The 20,008-nt window shown below is 34.1% G+C and overlaps 1 protein-coding gene across 2 annotated transcripts in view; it reads left to right on the top strand.

The window, feature by feature from the left end:
* The window catches only part of DIAPH3 (diaphanous-related formin 3), a 428,227-nt gene that overhangs the window by 98,214 nt on the left and 310,005 nt on the right, over window positions 1–20,008 (top strand). For both annotated transcript variants that reach the window (XM_008594695.1, XM_008594703.1), the window contains 4 exons: window positions 1,344–1,408; window positions 7,725–7,829; window positions 11,078–11,383; window positions 12,119–12,233. In XM_008594695.1, coding sequence (XP_008592917.1) covers window positions 1,344–1,408; window positions 7,725–7,829; window positions 11,078–11,383; window positions 12,119–12,233 — 591 coding nt within the window. The remainder of the gene's footprint in view (window positions 1–1,343; window positions 1,409–7,724; window positions 7,830–11,077; window positions 11,384–12,118; window positions 12,234–20,008) is intronic.

The raw sequence follows: 20,008 nt of genomic DNA on the forward strand, positions 1-20,008 counted from the left end.
ACTTATGAACATAATACAGAAGACTTATTACAGAAAACAATATGATTGTATTTATATGAATAGGCAAGAGGAGACACAAGGTTGGCCAATAGGAGAGAAAGGTGCTGGAATGCATAGAGCACAGATAATTTGATATATTATCCTGGGAATCGAGAGATACTGTCTGTGTAACAGGAATTACAAGGTTAAGTATTTAGTGCTATGGAGCCAGGCAATTTTGTAAGTAAAATGATAAAAAATTGGGATAGGGAACACTGTCTTTTTATTTTATAATAGGAACTTATCTATAACTTATCTTTACTTACTTGTCTTAAGTAAGTAAATCAAGAAATAATGGTGTGCATATCTGATTTAGAATTAAGAAGCTAACCATCAGAATCACCTAAAATAGAAAGAGCTATATTTAAGCATTTAAGAAATGGGACTGAAATTTGGATGCAATGGTTGCTTGACTTTTACTTTTCATTATAAGCTCCTCTGTAATATCTTTTATTAACTATGTTTATGTATTTTATTTAAAAAAAAGCAAGGATAAGATATACCGTGGTAAATTCGTATAAATTACTTCTCTTGCATAGTATCCCATCATGTGGATATAGACCATAACTTATTTAATCCATCCATTATAGATGGGCATTTAAGTTATTTCCAGTTTTTTTGCTAGCATAAACAATATTTTAAAGAGTATTACTACCTAAAGGCAAGTCCTAGAAATAGAATTGCTGGGTGAAAGAAAATGAGTATTTAAAATTTTAGTACATATTGTGAAGTTTTTCATCAGCAAAGTTCCCAACTTATACTTTGACTATTGTGTAGGACAGTTGGTTTTTCCATGCCAACTCCAACATTTGGCATTATGGATCATTTAATCTGTGTTATGATTTATCATTGAAAAGTTTATACAATTGGGGAAAAGAAAACATCTGTTCATATGTTTTAGCAATTTTTGGTTTTGATTTTCCTAATTTCCTGTTCATTACTGTTGCCTGTTTTCCTAGCTTTTGTTGGATATTATCTTCTTTTCTTCCTTCAGAATATTTGTGGATTGATGATAGGAACCTTTGAGTGTTGTATGTTATAACTGAACTCTCTCCTGTTATCTGACAGAAGTTTAAAATTGTAGTTGATTTTATCTTTTCTTATGTGATGTCTGCTTTTTGGTATCGTGGTTAGAAAAGCCTTCTCCATTCCAATATTAAATTTTTTTTCCTATTTTGTTTATTTTATTACTGGCTGTTTTTCCAATTCTTTTCTGTGGGTTTTTTTTTTCTTTCTAAACTTTTAAAGTAATAATGAATCTAAGAAATGCTGCAATTAAAAATTTTCTGTCATTGCAATTTTAGATGTTTGCATAGATCAAGCAAAACTAGAAGAGTTTGAAGAGAAAGCATCAGAATTTTACAAGAAAGTAAGTAACTTTTACTAATTTTGAAAGACTGTGTGAGGAATCACTGCAGGCATTCTTCTGCCTCAGGGACTTTGCCTGTTATTTCTTCTGTCTTCTTTCCCTCCTTCAGCTATGTACGCAAATGCCATCCTTCAAGGAGGACTTCCTAGACCATTGTTTAAAAATTTTAACTTTCCACTCCGAACTTTGATCCTCCCTATTCTTTATTTGTTTTCCTTCCATTATATCTATCATCATCTAACATGCCACATAGTTTATGTATTTACATATAGAGATATGAATGTATTACCTATTTCTTCCTCCAGAGTAAACTTTATGAGGGATTTGTGTTTGCTTTTATCAATATCACTGTACCATGAACAATTGCTGGCCCTGTGTAAAAATTAAAAAAATATTTTTTGAACAAGTGAATAAATAAATGATTGAACAAAATGAACAAATGAAATTTTAAGATTGGAGTAATTCTCAGGTAATTATATAGTTTAGGCTTTGAACGCTGAAATTCTATCTAAAATTTTAAGAGAAAGGTTATCTTGTGTTTTGTTTTGATTAAAGTTGCTTCATTATGTGAAGTTGAACTATAAAATTGTCCTTTGCATAGGTCACAACTATCAGACATTACCAGTTTTATTTATTTCAAGCTAGTAGTGACCATCCATCCATTCCCTACTTTTCTTTAAGGTAGTGTTTAGGTTTTTGGTTTTTTTTAATCTATGGCTTTGCATGTACCTATTGGACTTTTTCTTTTTTCTTTCTTTCTTTTGTTTTTTCAATTGTATTCATCACACTTCAGGTAGTCACTCTGATTTGAATTCTTGTGGCTGGTTTCTCACATTGGAGGAGGAATAATAATTATTAGTAGTACTGCCACAACAGTGAACCCACAATGAACATTTGCTGAATGGACATTTACTGCATGTTAGACACCATGCCAAGGAGTGTACATTTTTGCAGGTTCTGAATATATCTTGAAAGAATTGCATATTTCTATAAACTTTGAAGATAAAGCATAACTTGCAAATGATAGGCAAACTTTCATAAGTTGGGAGTAACTTATGAAAAATGTTTTTAATGTCCTAAAAATTCCTAAGGTGTTGAGTTCACTGAACACTTACTGGGAGGTTATTATATCTTAAACCATTTGCTATAGGCTAGGGTTACAACTATTAATATAATGTCATTCCCCTGAAGTGACTTAGTTTACTGGGAGAAAGTAATTAATGGGTCATTTAAATTAAGTGTCCTAAGATGTACAGTTCATGTTGTAGGGTGATCCCTCACCTAGCCAACTTTGTGTTCTAAGCTCAGTAAGCACTTTCACTTGTCATAGGAAAGTATTAGTAAACTTTCAAGTATTTGATTTGGATACATCCCAGATAGTATAAATTTGCTTTTGGTATCATTTATAGGTATATAGTGTATATGAATGGAGTTAAACATAACTGTCTGAACAGATTTTTAAAATATTGTAAGCTTTAAATACAGGTAGAAGAAAGACCTTGTTCAAGGTTAGTTGTCTTTTTTTAGTCAGAAATTACATGTCTTAGGAATATTCAGAAAATATTGTTTGTGCCAGAAAAGATTTCTATTGCTATACCATTTTGTATATATCAGCAAAAACTCTGTTCTGATAGCTTTATAAGGACACATGTAAATACTTTGCTTTAGGCAGGAAGCTATCATAGTTGCTACACACATTCTTTATTTTGGTGCATAAATTTGAAAAATGAAGACCAGAAATGTCAGAAAGCATACAGAGAATACTGAATTATCAACCTTCTTGTACAGATACACTAATATATTTACCCTACGGAATGAAATTAAGCAGAACCTCAGCCTTAACTGTGTTTGTTGGCATTTTTGTGTGTAATTTTGTAAGTGTAATATTGCTTTAGTAACTGTTTTTGGAGAAGGCTATCACATCAGTTTTTATAAGGTATGCTTTTAATGGAGATTCATTTTATCCCCAAGGCTGTAGCGATTTGACTGTAGATATTACCAAAATGCTAAAACAGAGTTTATATTTCATCTGATACTTTCATAGGGAGGATGTGAAAATTTATCTCTTTAGTAAGTAGTATACATCTTTCAATATGGCCATGTTAATTTCATAAGTTTTCTTAAAGTGTACTAATTATGACTCTGGTTGTTTTGATAGTTTTATCTTTGGTCCCATAGATGGTCTTTTTTCCTTACGAATTTTTGTCTAGGGCCTATGTGATAGGATAGTGCACATACTGATATTGTGAGAGAGCTTCTTCATTCTTACTCTCATAAGAACAATTTAATTTTTTATTTCTTGCTCTGTAGCAGTGAACTTAGTCTTAGTCTTAAAAAAGGAAAAAGAGAAAATGACCCCTCAGAGACTTTTGATGCTGGGAGAGTTGGGGAACATTAATGTATGATATTGACACAAGCATTCAACATATAAAGGAAGATCTGACAGTAGTTTACTCATCACTTCATTCAACAAATATTTATTGAGTTTAATTCTAAATGTAAGGCATTGGAAAGGTGATCAATAAAGTAGAAAGGGTTCTCAGTTTTATGAGCTTTCAGGTTGGTGAATGTTAGTGAGGTGTATGATGCTGCATTCTGGTGTTTTTTATTACAGTGTGATAATTGCCATGGCAGAAAAAACTTAGGTGGTGTGTAAGCCTAATGGGAAGGGTTTCTCATCTAGTCTTGGGTGGCCAGGGAAGACTTACCCAAGATAGTGAAATTTAATGTGATGCCTGAAGAATCAGAATGAGGTGTGATATCATCAAGGTGTGATATCCAAGGAGGAGACATACATAAACTTATTTTGAATTTCCTATATAAAGGTATCTGAACCATATCATATCCAAAATCAAATTCATCTTTCTTGTCGCTAAAAATACCTTTCTTCCCTGCATTTTTCCCCCTAAATTACAACACTTTGTTACCACCTTGTAAAACCACAGAAATATACTCCCCTTACTCATTTTCTTCATTCAGTCAGATATCAAATTTTTTGTATTCTGTAACATCATTTCATTTCCTTTTTGTTACCCTCTTCTCCGCCTGAATTTAGGCAGATCTTACGTTCTTGCTTAGATAACTGCATTAGCCTCCAAATAAATTTCCCTGCCTCTAGCACTTCTCTTTCAGTTTGTTGTCCACCCTGCTGCTGGTTGGACTTTCCAAAGTGCGGATTTGATGTTTTTTTTTCTTGTTATAAATACTCTAATAGCTCCCTATGGTTTTTAGGAAAAAGGGTTTGCTCTTTGGCTTATTGCAAAATTCAACAGTTCCATTCCTGTGTACACCTCTAGTATCATCCCCTGCAGTTTGTTCTCATACTTCCTTTTGTGCACTTTACAAAGTATTGCTTGTCATTATCCTATGCACTGTGCTATTCCCTCATCTTGTAATGGTAGCTGTACTTCTCAGCTAACTCAAGTTTTTCAAACCTGAGGTCAAGCATCATTCCTCCAGGAATTGTTTATCAACCTCCACCCTCCAGTTTCTCTCTCTCTCTCTCTCTCTCTCTCTCTCTCTCTCTCTCTCTCTTTCTCTTTCTCTTTCTTTCCTTATTGCTGGTAATTTTCATAGATTTTAGGTTGTTAAATTTGCTTTTACTTTACTGCCAGACACTGTGCTTGCTAAAAGTACTGACTATACTCTGTTCAACTCTGTATCTCCAGCAACTGCTACTCTGGGGGACACATCTTAGGCATGCTGTTAGATATTTATTATATAGTGGGAGGTAGGTAGGTAGGTTGAGGCCAGATTCTAGAGGTCTCTTAAGATATTTAGTTAATGATTGTGGCCTTTATAATGAAGCCACTGAATGTTTAAGCACAAAGGAGTCATGTCATTTGAGCTCTCTTTCACTAAGAATAAAAGTATTTAAAAAAGCCAAGGGTTATGGGGGAAAGTTTTGAAAATATTATATTTTTGTTTGTCTTGAAAAATTCTAATTGAGTAGTTGAAAATACATTTATGGACTGATCTGGAATTCAGATGAGAAGCTGAGCCAGTGGTAGGGATTTGGAAGCCATCAGTGTATGAATGGTGACTGAAGCATATGTGTGTAGACGTTGTGATCTTATGAGAAATGTGGAATGAGACCAGCGGAAGGGTGAGGAAAGACAAATCCTATAGAATGCCACCATTAAGGGATTGGATTATGAGGAGTAGGAACTCTTAACAAAAGTTGGCAGAAATAGTCAAGGAGTAGCAAGAGAACCAGAAGAGTGTGTTGTAATGGAATATACAGGAGAAGAGAAAGGAGGCGTGTTTGTAAGTATTTATGCTGTAGAGTAGTCCTGTCTAATATGGGATGATAGAAATGTTTTACAGTCTGTGTTGTTCAACATGGCAGCCATGTGTGCCTAGTGTGTACTAGCATGACTGAAGAAGTGAATATTTAACTTTATTTAATGTTTGTTAATTAAAGTTTACATTTAAACAACCACTTGTGGCCAGTGGCTATGGTATTGAATAGCATGGCTATTGAGAGATCACCTAAGATGAGGCTGAGAGGAGTCCAGGGATTTGGAATTTGATAATCATGATTTTTAGAGTGACAGAATGATAGCTTAATTGTGGTAGATAATGAAGTTGATGTTCAGCACATCTGACAAATGAGTATGGACTAAAAACATTCTTTGACGAGGCTGACTTTGAAGCAAAAGTACGATTATGGTTAGAGGGGTTTATAAGGGGTAAGATGAAGGACAAAAGTACCAAGCAGTTAACAGTATACCAGAGGTGTGAAGGCAATTGATTTAGGAAGTCCCTGGGGAAGCACTGGGTGACAGGAGGAGTGGGTGAACCTCTGAGACCTAAGCATGGTTTGCTTGTAGATTAGTTATTTTATTAGGTTTAGGATTAGTATCTTTTTAATTATTTAATGGTAGGAGGGATTTGGAAGAGCCATAGTAGTAGCAGGAGTGGTAATGTGTGGTTTAGGCAAGGTGAAGGACATTTGGACAGTTTTTACCTATTAGTTTCTATTATCTTTATAAAGGAACACAAGGTTGGGAATGAAAGGATGAGTAGTCTGAAATTAACTTTCCTCACCTGCAAAATGGGAGTTAAAATAATATTTTATTTCAGAGTTTTTGTGATGAAATTTCAAAATGCTTCTTTTTATGCTTTAAAAGTATAAAGCATGGGGGAGAGTATGCACATGTGGGGGACAGGAAGTGTATTGAAAATCTCTACCTTTTGTTCAGTTTTGCTGTGAACCTAAAACTGCTCTAAAAATAGTCTTATTTAAAAAAAAATGCTGTAAAGCATTTCAAACATTAATTGTAGGGAGATGGTGTGTTTTCATCTGAGTAACTCAGGCTTTGAAGGCAGAAGATCTGGCTTTTTAATCTCATATCTTTTACTAACTGTATGAAAGGGACTAGTAACTACCTTTTTGTGTCGTTTTGTAAACTAAATAAAAATAAAAGTCCTTTGTAAACTGTTGAGTTCAATATTGTTATTTCACTAATTGAGGTTTTGACTGTACTTAAAGTGTGGAAGCTACATTTGTGACGTAGTTGCATTTTTTTAATGATTGGGTTGTTTTTTCCATTTTTTAAAAGGAGTCAAATACTTGTTCATGATTATGAGATAGTACCCTATTTAAATTTATTTCTGTTAGGATAGGTTTTCAGTCCTGATAATGGTAAAGTGAAGTTATCTGAGTACAAGATGGGAACTTGTGATGAGTAGTTCTATAAATTAGAAAAGTCTTTGGATTAACCAAATTTTATTGTTTGCCTTCCTCCCAGAAGATATTACAAGAGGGACTTTGAAAGATTAATTTATCATTTATTTCCCAAAGATATTAAGAGATACTATATTGTTATAAGAAAAAAATAATTGATGCATTTATAAATGCAGTTTATTAATAAATATATTAAAATGGAATTTTTAAAAATCATGCTGATAAACTTCAAATGAGTTTCAAGTATAAGTTTTTGCAGGTGTGGGGTCAAGGAATTTCATACAATGCTTTGCTCTCTATTATTTTACACAATGTCACAGTGATATTTAGGGACTTTTAAGAAAAATGCCAGGGTTGCAGATAACTGTGAACCAGTTTGCTCTGCTGTGAGAAGAAGGTCACAGACTCCATCTCTGGCTTTGTCTGCTCCCTTGTGAATGAATGATTTTGGTGGGAACTGGAGGGACTTAGAGAAAGGCTGTGAGTGACTTAGTGAAAATCTACCACTCCTTTTGTAAAACCAATTCAGAAATTTATGTTCTATTAATCATTAGAACATATTTCTATATGAAGAACGGTGCTTTTCATTTTCATCTCTTTTTTTATTTTTATTTTTTTTCTTTTCAGTTTGAAAAAGAGTTTACTGACCACCAAGAAACTCAGGCTCAATTGCAGAAAAAAGAGGCAGAGATTAATGAGCTTCAAGCAGAGTTCCAAGCTTTTAAATCTCAGGTAAAATACCATCCTGAATGAATGTAGGTATTAAAACCACATCAGGGGAGCAAAGGTCATGTTGTATCTTCATAGCATCAAAATGTTTAAACTTATATGTTTTCATAGTATTGTTTATATGTATTGCTGTGTTTATTTTTTTAAAAATTTACATTGCCAGTTTTTTTCTATTTGTATTTTTAGAAATACCTGAGCTTTTACTAATTAATGTGCTTCCTTCTGTTTCATTTGGGTTTTGGTCCTAATGTCACGTTTCCTAAATAATTAAGCATAAAGGTTAAGAAAGTCTTTTACTCTTAGATGTGTCATTCATCACTGATCTTTATCCCACTACAGGAAATTATTTCTCAAGCTATTTATTTTTCAAAACCTTCAGCCTATGGAAACCTTGTAGTGAAAGATAACCTCTAGCTGAATGAGAACATTTTCTGATAATTTTTCAATTTCCAAAAGTAAACAGATTTAAAACACGACAAAAAAGAGAGCAAATCTGGATTATGAAGCAGATAGCTCACATACACCCTCTACACATAAAACATTTAGATAGCAAGAAATACATCATCTGCTTGCTTTATATGGATGAAAGTAAGGAGGTAGAATATTCATAGCTAAATTTCTTCCTGTAGATTTATCTACAGGATAATGAGCAATAAGTACAGTTTTGCTATTTTCCTTTCGTCCTAATTTATGGTTATGTTAAAATAGTCTCAAGGTATATTATTTTCCATATTATTGACAATTTTGTTTATTTTTAAATACTTAGTGGATAGTTTTGTTACAGAGGCTGTCTGAAGATAGCGTAAGAGATGGCTCTCTCTCAGTTTTCAATTTTAGAATAAAAATTAAGATCTACTATGTACAAGAAAATTATTCTCATTGATCTTCCTTTAGTACTGTAAAAAGGAAGTACATACTGCATTTTATGAATTTTTTCATCTTTCCCATATGGATCTTTGTCTCTTACATTAAAAGAAACATTTGATTGTGTTCAACTTCAGATTGAGTTATAGACAGTGGCTGAAGGATTTATGACAAGTTTTTCCTGGTCTGGGCTAATATAAATTTATGAACTTTCTTCTCTTTTTAATGTTTCCCAGTTGAAGGATTACTTGTAAATCTACTCTAGAAAATCTAGTTTTTTAAAAAATACATCTGCCATCTTTGGATAAGTTATTGCTACATGATGCTTTTGTATAAAATGGGAATAAATTTATGTTTTGAAATGGAAATTAAATCAAGGAATCTCCTAAATTGTTTTAAATTGTGCACAATGCTGACCTGTGTTGATGACTATCAGAAGAAAGCTTGGAATTAAAGTCTAAATATTGGCCACTCTATTTCTTTTTGAAAAACACTTGGTAAATTCTTTCTTTGAATTTAAGTTTGTATTTCTCATGAATACTGTGCATTGATCTTCAGATCCTTCTCTCGGGTCAAAGCTACGCTGACTGTGAAGATTATGAATAAAATATCTTCCATTGTCTCTTCTTTCATTCCTTTGTTCCTTTAGTCACTTAACAATCAAGTACTGCTAGGTGCTGGGAATATGATGATAGCAAGATAGTCACAGTGTCTGGCCTGCTGACCTATATCTTCAAGTCAATCATACTTACTTTATCAAATGAACTATTCTAGAGCAGAAATTCGACCATATCTTTGTTTTAAGACATTGATAGTTAACTATAAAATGCATATGAACGTGAGTGTAACATACACACATTATTGATCACAGCAACCCAGGGTAACAATGAACTGGTTCTTCTTTACACTTAATGCTTTTGATAAGGCATGCTATGCTGTTTGATGTATGGTCCCCATTTATTTTATAATACTGTGTGTGTGTGTGTGTGTGTGTGTGTGTGTGTGTGTCTGTGTGTGTGATTTCAGATGTCATTGATTTCAGGCTTTTTATATGTGACCAGTTTTTTGTAATTGTTCCATAAAACTTTTAAAATGATTTATTAACATTTATTAAATGCCCACCATTTTCACAGTAGTTCATATATATATAGCTTAGAATTGAATTTAGTAATTTCAAGAGACTAATCATATTATAAAAATCATTTATTAACCCAAGAAGATCTTTTTCATGATAATCAAAATGCATCTATTCTTACCATGCCATGGAAACATAAGTACAAAAGTGATCAGTGGACACAGCAGGTTCTTTTTTACTTCTGATTTTTACCTTGCTTTTCTGTGGCATTTGACTCTGCAGAACACTCTCTCTCTTTTGCAGGGGTGAGGGCACTTTTTTCACTTGTGGTTTATGACCCTGTGCTTGCTTTTTTCTCTTCCTGTCTTTAATTCATTTATCTACACGTATCTTCAGTGGCTGTCATGTGCCAGTCACTACTTTAGGTGCTGGGGAAAGAGTAGTGAATATAACATAGTCACTTCCCTCATTGAACTTATTAATCTATCAGAGATAAGTGGTAATGATTCCTTATAATTATTTTATGCTCTTGATAAGAGCTGTTGAGAAGTACTGTGAGTGTAAAATGAGTGGGCAGATAAGGCTTTCCTGAGAAAAAGACATGTCAGCTCAGACCAAAAGGAGATGGCTGGTGAAGGAGATGGCCAGGTGAAAGGAATAATCCAGGCAGAGCAAATACCATGTACAAGGGCCCTGAAATCAGTATGAGGTTGGCATGTATATGGAATAAGAAAGTCACTTGAAAGACAAGTTGGCAGGGACCAGATCATGGCATACCCTTGTAGGCCCTACTATTAATTTTAGATTTTTTTTTCTCAAGTATATTAGGACAGCATTGAGAAGATTCAAGCAAAGGTATGATGTAGCAATACGAGTTAGTCATTTTTTTACCTTTCATCTAAATGCTTGTGTTTCATACAATTCTGTATGTAGACCTTTCCTCCTGCTGCATATTCTTTACATACTCCGAGTGAACTTATTTACTTTCACAGCTTCAACTTTGATCCAGAGACTGCTTATTTTCTACTTTTCTAGATCCATATACATATTTCCCTCCTGGACATCTCCACCTAGACAGCCATAAGTGCCTCAAGATGGGGAGTTATATTTTTGGCAATTACATTTTCATGAAAATAAAAGTTATAATTCTTAAATTGGGGGAAAATATTGTTGGAATTTTATTTTTAGGTTAAACCATATAAAATTACTGATAATTATTTTTGGTTTAAAATAATACCTTTTGAGTAAAGTATAGTTTTACATGTTTTATATACATGTTCTTAGTTGTATTCCTTATTATTTTTTTTTCTAGTTCGGCGCCTTGCCTGCTGATATGAATATTCCTTTGCCCTCATCAAAAGAAGATGGGACTGGCCACCCAGGACTTCCTCCTCCCCCTTTACTGCCGTCTTGTGGAGGGGTGCCACCTCCACCCCCTCCACCCCCTCCTCCACTTCCAGGAATGCCGATGCCATATGGTTATCCTGTGCCTCCACCACCTCCCCTGGGATTTCTCAGTGGACAAAACTCTCCTCCTCCACCAACTCTGCCTTTTGGGTTGAAACCAAAGAAAGAATTTAAACCTGAAATCAGCATGAGAAGATTGAATTGGTTAAAGGTAAAACTAATGGAGGAAAACATACTTTCACCTAGATTAAAATTTAATTTTTGACTTATATAACTTCCAGTGGGCACCCTAATCAAAGTGACAATAAATAAAATGGCATTATTTTTTAAATAAAAGTGTTGAGTAAAAGCCCTTTGCTATTGACTTAAAGCTTTCTGATTTGTAAATTTGGTGAGAGTCAATGTTGTTCCAATGAGATTTGATATGTAGCTAAATTGATAATTTACCATTATCACAATTGAAACATGTTTATGAAGTGTCTCAAAAGTACAAAAATGCTGATGTTATTAGGAACTTTTTTGTTGTTAGCAATTGGGAAAAGAATTATTAGTTGTCAGCTACTACTTATTCAGGTCATAGGAATTCTGAATTCTGCACAGATGTTTTCATGGTCATGTAAACTTGGGAAATGCTGTATAATGTATCTTGTCCTCCAAGAATTAAAAATTCTGAGAAATACAATTGAGAAGAAACAAATTAAACTTTATTTCAGTCGGCTGGCTTCAAATCCCCAACTATTTGATCATGGAAACTTTTTCTTCCTAATAAGGTGTTAACAACCTGCAGAACTTGTGTTTCATTGAATACACTTTGGAGGAAAGCCTTGCAGTGATACTTTATAAACATCTGCTGGCACCTGTGGGACACTGGGTCTAAATGTAATGCTTCGGTTGGTACAGTTGAAACACTCAACTATTTATGAATCAGTGTTCTCTCTGATTGTAGATCAGGCCTCATGAAATGACTGAAAACTGTTTCTGGATAAAAGTAAATGAAAATAAGTATGAAAGTGTGGATTTGCTTTGTAAACTTGAGAATACATTTTGTTGCCAACAAAAAGGTAAGTTTAACATCTTGGTTGTTTATTAATTAAATATTAGAATTTTAAGATTTTCATTTTTTATATATCAACCACTAGAAAACTTTATTTTAAAAAATCATATACGTATTTTTACATTATTATTATTATTAATGGGTAAATAAATGATCTAATGAAATAAGATGTTTTAAAAGTGAATTTTGTTATACAGTGAATGAAGTGGGAAATTTTAAAAATGCAAATGATTAATACAAAACTTTGTTAAATTTTCTATATAATACTTCTTTTGAAGGGGTTCTATTGGTAAATTAGACTTTTGTGAAGGAGGATATTTTCAGAGACCATTTTGGCATGATAATTTCCTTTAGTCAGAGAAGGAGAAAAACAAAATGTGAAATTTTGTTTTCCTTTAGTCAGAATTTTACCACCCTTTATTATTACAGTGACTGATACATTAATTGGTATGAATCACATGGGATAGAATTATCAAATTTATAGGGCCTTGAAAGTTAGCTTGAAAGAGAAGTATTTGAGTAGGTTATATGATCTTTTCATTAAAAGCAGTGGCATAAATTTTCCAAATTGTTTTGTAATAGCTTTTACCTGTGTAGTGTGATTAAAAAAAATTATTTAGGTTATTACTTGTGTCCAAAAATTGAATTTAATTCATCCAATCTCACAAGCATTTGAAGGCTGATATTCACATATATTAAATTAAACTTTTTTAAAAAAAAATTTTGTCAGCTGGCTGGTGCAGGAGTCAAACCCTGGACTTGGTATTATTAGCACCTTTCTCTAACCAACAGAGCTAACTGGCCAGCCCTATGTTAATTTTCTAAGTATTATGTAAAATGTAAATTTTAGATCTGTAGGACAAGGCACTTAGATCAATCATTACTTTTTAATAAGAAAAACAAAACAAGACCAAAAAAACCCTACCTTTTTCACTATAAACTTATTTCACCTATATCCCTGGGCTCACTAAACACAGAGGAGCTGGTAGGGAGAGCTTGTGCTAGAGGGATGTGGATGGGAGGCCTTGGTGTAGAGTGGGAAGAATTGTCTTCTTAAAAGACACCATGCTAGATGCTTTATATAAGATGTAAATTGATCATCACAGCAACCAAAGAATGTTGGCAGATACCTTAAAAATTCATTTGTATTCTCTTGAAATGTTTTCTAAAAGATAATTGCAAATTAGAAATTCTTTCTAAAAGATAATTGTAAATTAAGGTTGCTTTCTTAAATTTGTGTTACATTGCAAGCCTTTAGCAGATATTTTTGAGCACCATTGGTCTTGACTAAAATATTAAAAATAATATATTTTGGTCTTTGAAAATAGGGGGAATTTTCTCAGCAAGTGCACCCTAAGAAAACTTGTGAAGCAAGCAAATCTTAATTTTATCTTTTGATTGTGGAGAATCAGAATTTCCTTTGAATAAAATTAGTGCACTGTTCAGGCAATCAAAGAAAATATAGGGCAGTTAAAATGTGTATTTACATGTAAAACACTTCAGAATTTCAGATTCCATAGTCTGAAATTGATTAGTTTTCCTTTTGCTTTCCTAGTAGGTACAAATGGTAGTACCTAAAAGCAATTTAAGTAATGCTGCCATCCAGCCTACTCTTTCTTTCCTTTTTTTTTTTTTTCACTTTACTCTGATTACTTTCCTAATTAATGAGGCTCAAAAGGGAAACTTGTTAGCATGTCTTTAATTTAGCTGTAGTGCTAACCCTAAATGAAATAATTGGACCTTAAAAAATTCTTAAGTCATCTAACTTTAGCCTTGAAATTCAAGGTTGAAAAAAAAAGCTGATGTACTTGCTTAATCTAATATATTAGTTACAAAGATTAAAGTGAGACTTGATCATTTTCTGAATATTCCGTAGTTCTATCCCTCTCTGCTTTAGTACATGCTGGCTCTTTGGCCTGGGTTTTCTTTCACTTCACCAAAAAGAGGACTACGACGTCCATCTTTTGTCTCAGCTCAAATGCTGCTTTCTCTTTTCTGTGACAGTGGATATTTCCAGGGTGAATAGAAAAGATGGGGAAGCCCAGGGTTGTGACCCTGAGCAATGCCAACTTTTCACAGTGCCAACTGGAGATGAGCTGTGAAGGTGACTATTTTTTGGTCTGCATTTTAAAGAATAATTCCTAGAAAGCATTATTTGAAGAGTCCTAAGTGGGCTTTTTGGCATTACTAGTATTTTATTGGAAAAGGCCAGTCATTGCTGCTTTCAGAGAAGCGGGATTTTATACAGATATTTAATAGGAAAGATCAGAAAGGAAGGAGAAAGATGTCCGGAAAACTTAGGTAAGACTGGGCTGGTGGATTGGATGGGTTGCTTCATGTTGTCTCTTTATTCCTGGCCTGGATGCTGAGGCATTGGGTCCAAATGTTAGCATTTGCCTGACCCCGTGACTCCTAAAATTACTTTGTTTGAATCAATTTTGTAATTTCTGCAGAATTCAAGGTTACACCTTGTCACTTATACATTGTTAACTCCAAGTTGCAAATCCAGTTGCCTCTGTACTCTTTAGCAAGCAGAAGATAGAGGCATTGGCTGCTGGCTGATTTTCACCAGTGGGTTGCATCATAATGAAGCAGGGAAGGACAAAGATTTCAGATTATTGAAGAATAGTGGGTTTTTAGAGACATGGTGTATGTATGTTTTTTATTGCAGTAACTCTTTGGTCTAAGAACCAGGGATGTTCCTCTGATTACAAAGATGCATGTTCCATCCTAGGCATTTAAAATGATAGATACCAGTAATCCTTTGTGCTTCTTACATATTGGAAATAGGTAGTGAGAACAAAGGAATTAAATCCAATCATTTAAAGAGAACCTTGAAATTTTTTCTCACATTCTTTATTTGTTGTCAACAAGGATGACTTTTTTCTTACAGTAGACACTGCTTTATGTCCAGATTACTGGGGTTTACATGTCTAATACCCTGAGAGCTGGAAAAGGAATAGGAACTAATAGTACCGGTGGTGTACCAGTTTTCTTCTAGTTACCTTGTTTAATGTTTACCACATTTCAGCCAAGATTTTTTCTCCTGGTCTGCTGATTGCAAAGCAATTCTGACTTTCCACAAAACATCTTGCTCTACTTACCAGTACGTATAGAAAGATATTCTTGATAAGAGCTTGGACATTTTCTCTTAACTCTTGTTGCCCTTTATTAAATTCATAGTTTTTTCTTTCGGTTAGATCTTTTTTTGTTTTAAAATTAATCTCTGTGACCATTTATAATATTGCATCATTGGTCAAGCACCTGTGCTATATCTTAAGAAATACAGAAACCCCCTCTTTAAGCTTTTTCCTGTAAAATTAACATTTTTTCCTGATTCACTTGTATCATTTTTTCTTTCATAGCTTATTTTGTTATATCTCATTTTTGTTTTTTTGCTTCTCTGTTCTAACTTTTTGAGATACATCTTAGCTTTCCATATTTTAAATTCTTCTGGAAATATATATGGGTATTTTTCAAGATTATCTGTTTTCTTTTCTCTTTCCTCCTCTTTCATTCCTCCCACTTTTTCTCTTTATACTTGGCTACCACATTCAAATCAGCAAATATTTATTGGGTGCATATTGCCTGCTGGACCTTATATTTGGCATTGGGACCCTGGAGTGAATAAGGCAGACCTGTTTGTTCCCTGTATTCATGTTATTTTTATAGTCTTAGTGGCACTCAGTCAAGTTCTTAGTTGAAGCACAAAAATGAGAAGTGTAATGACAAATGCTGATTTTGATTTTAGGAAGGACTGCCATATTTTACTCTCTTTGGCTTCTGTTAAGACTTAACAAGGTTATAAAAGAACATTGTTTATATATCTCCCTGAAATTTAATCATAATATTCATATATTGAACATTTGGTATCATCAAAATAATGCTAATGACCTGCATATTTTTTACCAGATTGGAAGCATCTGTTGGTTAATTTTTACAGACTGTTTGTAAGTGGATTAAAGTATACTAACAGGTTATTGGTGTTGGATTTGTCAACTAAAATTAATATTAATTAATTTCGTTATTCACAAACTGTTAATAGGTATTAAAGGGCTTTCTGAAAGTATATGAATAGTCTAATTCAGTTAGACTAATATATTGTGAAAATGTTCCACAATTGTTAGCTTTCTGAAGTAATCACATTTTATAACAGGTGGGTCATATTTGCCAGATAGGACCAATAAACTAGTTTATAAATAATTTTGCAAGTGAATAGTTATGGCATATGGAAACAGCTAACAGATCATGCACTTAAAATCAAATGAAGCTTAGATTTTTGACATCATAGTTCATTGGACAAAGTACTGAGGTAGCCAGTGATGAACCATGGATTATCCCAGTGACTGGGGTGTGTTCAAGATGTCATTTTGTATTTGAAACATAGTTTATTCCTCTGTATGAACAAAAGTATATAAAAAGTCCTAAATCACCTCACAGCCCTACATTAAGATATAATGCAATATAATATAAATCATTACAGAAGTACGTCTCTTGGGAATACATGCTAATAAAGAGTTGATACCAAAATCAGTGCAACATATCATAAACATATGAAAGATTTCTGAAAAGGACATTTGACAAATAGTAATTTGGAAAGATTGGGGAGGAAGTCAATGGGGAATTAAACATTAATCTGTAGCTGAAACTCAGAACTGAAGACTGAAGGAAATTATGAGATGGGTCAAGAATGTCTTGTTTAACCATTAGAAAGCACTTCATTGTTAGCAGTTACAGTATAGTCTCTGGTGGGTTGCTGAAGAAATGGAAATTGATTCTTAAAGCTTTAGAGAAGTAGAGCCCAAAGAGAGAGGCTTAGGAAAGTGGGTTTATTTAGCCTGGAGCCACAGAAAAGACTTTCAAGTCTGCAAAATTCTTTGGTTACATGCTTAGTTATAGTCATACCGTGTATCTTTGGTATAGTGTGGTAGAGATTTTTAAAATTCCTGTAAATGGATATATTTCTTATATGTTGTATAGATCCTGCAAACAAAAAGGGAGGGAGCTTGGGCTTGTGTGTATTGGAGGGTGTGTGTGCAGAAACACAGCATTTTCTTTTTTTCCCCCTCCTCTCTTTTCCTTCTTCCATTGGAGAAAGGAATGGTATTAGGGCAGTGGATTAGACTGGAGTCACTTGACTAGAGTTAGACTGGGGGATACTGTTGCTCTTCTGTGTTACAAGTTCACCGTGATATTTTATTCTGGTAGCAGTTTTCAGTAGTGTCCCTGAACAAAATTGTAAAGTTGTTACATTCCATTGTTGTTATCTCACATTTTTTTTTCCCTCAGAATTTCTCTTCCATTTCCTCTATCTTCTGCCTTATTCTCCATTTATTCTCCACCAGGGCATCTCTTGTTGCTCTCTGATTGCTTTAAAGAGCACTTCCCAATTACAGGCAGTTATTCTCTGCGTCACATTCTGGAACTCAGGACTCCCACTCAAAATTAGTGCGTGTTGTTATTAACCTAAAAATATAAATGAAGCTTATGTTTCCAAATGTACTATTTTAATCTTAAAAATAATATTTTTTAAACCTGGCTGTTAATCTCCACTATTGCCCCCCCCCCCCCCCTTTTTTTCGGTTTTAAAAAAGAACCCGGGGGTTGCGGTGGAACATCTCCTCCTTCCCTGGGGAACAAAAAAAATTTTTTTTGTTCCCCAGGGAAGGAGGAGATGTTCCACCGCAACCCCCGGGTTCTTTTTTAACCCCAAAAAAAAAAGGGGGGGGGGGGGGGCAATGGGGGGGATAAAAGGCCGGGTTAAAAAAATATTTTTTTAACCCGGCCTTTTATCCCCCCCATTGCCCCCCCCCCCCCCCCCCCCCCCCATTATTTGACTGGATTAGAAAAGGCACCTGGAGTTAGCATGGTAACCTGATCTCATCCTTGGAGAACAAAATAACTTTGTTACGTATTTTTAACCTTAAACTTCACAAGGTAGATTTTGAGGTGATTATGTATTCATGTGTTTAGGTAAACTGTTTTTTTTTCTCTCAAGTCTAAATCATTTAGGCATATGATCTTATACCTTATACCATATTCTGTGTTTAACGCAAGCTTTCACATATTACATGGCATCTGAGTAGGAAAGCCAAGTTATAGACCTTTGGTTACTGTTAACTCTAACTTGTATAAGTGCATCCCTGTATCTTAAAAGAATTGATATTTCAAAGTCAGACACACTTTAGCTGAGGAGTTCTTAATTTGGGGTCCATCAATAGAACTCAGAGGTCTCTGAACTTGGATAAGAAAAAATATATCATTACTTTCTAGTAACTTGTAATTTAGCTTTTCCTTCAGTTATAAATATAGACAACAAACACAGCAGTACCTGTGACATTTCCACCAGTAGAGTTCATATGTACTTTCATAATACATTAGAACTATTTTAGATATGTCAAAATATCATTTAAACTCATCACTACTTCAAAATTAGGGTAGTTGTTAGAGCTGCAGCTAGATCTTGTTATTTAATACATTAATGAAGAACTATATTTTGTCAATTGGGACATCTTGGAAGCACACACTGAGATGTTGAATTACGAGGTTTTTTTTTTTTACGGATGAGGGAGCAGGACTGAGCAGGAAGAACCTTAGACCCTGGTACAAATATGATAAATTCTCAGCCTACCCAGCCAGGAGGGAGCTCTGGAACAAAGAATGCTTGTTAGAGGAGTCCCATGTTGGGCCCTAATGGCCAGTCCTTACTAATTGTGCCACCGTCATTGCTGGGGGCTGCCCACAAAGGATGTGGCCTGGGCTTAAAAGCTAAGAAGGGTCCTAAAGGTGCTAACAGCTTGGAGCCTGTCAGCTAAATGCACTCCTTGCAGCTGAATGGACAGTTCTTTCCCAAAGGGTGATCTGAGCAGTACATGTCCATGGCTGCCTCTCACGAATGTTACTGTTTCATGAACTGGCATTTAGTATACTTTGCTAGCTGCGTTAGAGTATAATTTGCTTTCTTTGAAATCCAATATATTTTATTTTATTCATTTAAAAATGCTGTCCTGAGAAAGGGGTCCATTTCTTTCAGTGACAGGGGTCAATGGCAGAAAAGGTTAATAACCTTACTTCAGCCATTCTGATATGTGCAGTGTTGGAAGTGAGATGGATTTCAGGGGCCTGGGCCTGCTCTTGACTGCTGCCTCTTCAAATGTATGTGGCTTTGTGCATGTGTGTGTAATTCAAGGGACCAATACATTATTTATAATGAGGTATTTCATCCAACTTAGAATAATTTGAGTCAGTTTTAACATCAGGCTATTCATTTTTGAATCTTGTTTTAGCAGAGTGCTGTAATGGATTTGTTAATAAAAGTATAAATCAAATCTGAAAAAAGTTTGAAACTCCCTCCTTAATTAGACAATAAAACAACAGTATTAATAATGTATTTTTTTAGCAGTTAAATGTTTATTTTATTTATATTGTTTTATTTTCTTCCCAAAACAGTTCTGTGAAAGAACCAAGGTAAATATTGTGTACGTTTTGTATGTAAGAAAAAGTTTCACTCTTGAAGTGAAGTTCAGCTAAAAGGAGCAGCCACTCTGAAAGGAATACAGATTTGAGTCTAAAGCCATTGCTCTTTCTGCTGTGCCATGCTGCTTCTCTGATTAAAAGAAATCCTATTATGTTTTATTTAAAGTACTCTGCTTTGATTTAAAATAATTTTCCTCTCATCTCCTGCCACCTTACCACTGCCCCACAGCAGTTCACCCTCATCCCACAATTTATATTAAAGGCTTTAAAAACTTGCCGTTTTTTATTAAGACCATCTTTCATCAT

This window comes from Galeopterus variegatus, unplaced genomic scaffold, assembly GCF_000696425.1.
Source record: "Galeopterus variegatus unplaced genomic scaffold, G_variegatus-3.0.2 Scaffold165, whole genome shotgun sequence".
NCBI lineage: Eukaryota > Metazoa > Chordata > Mammalia > Dermoptera > Cynocephalidae > Galeopterus > Galeopterus variegatus.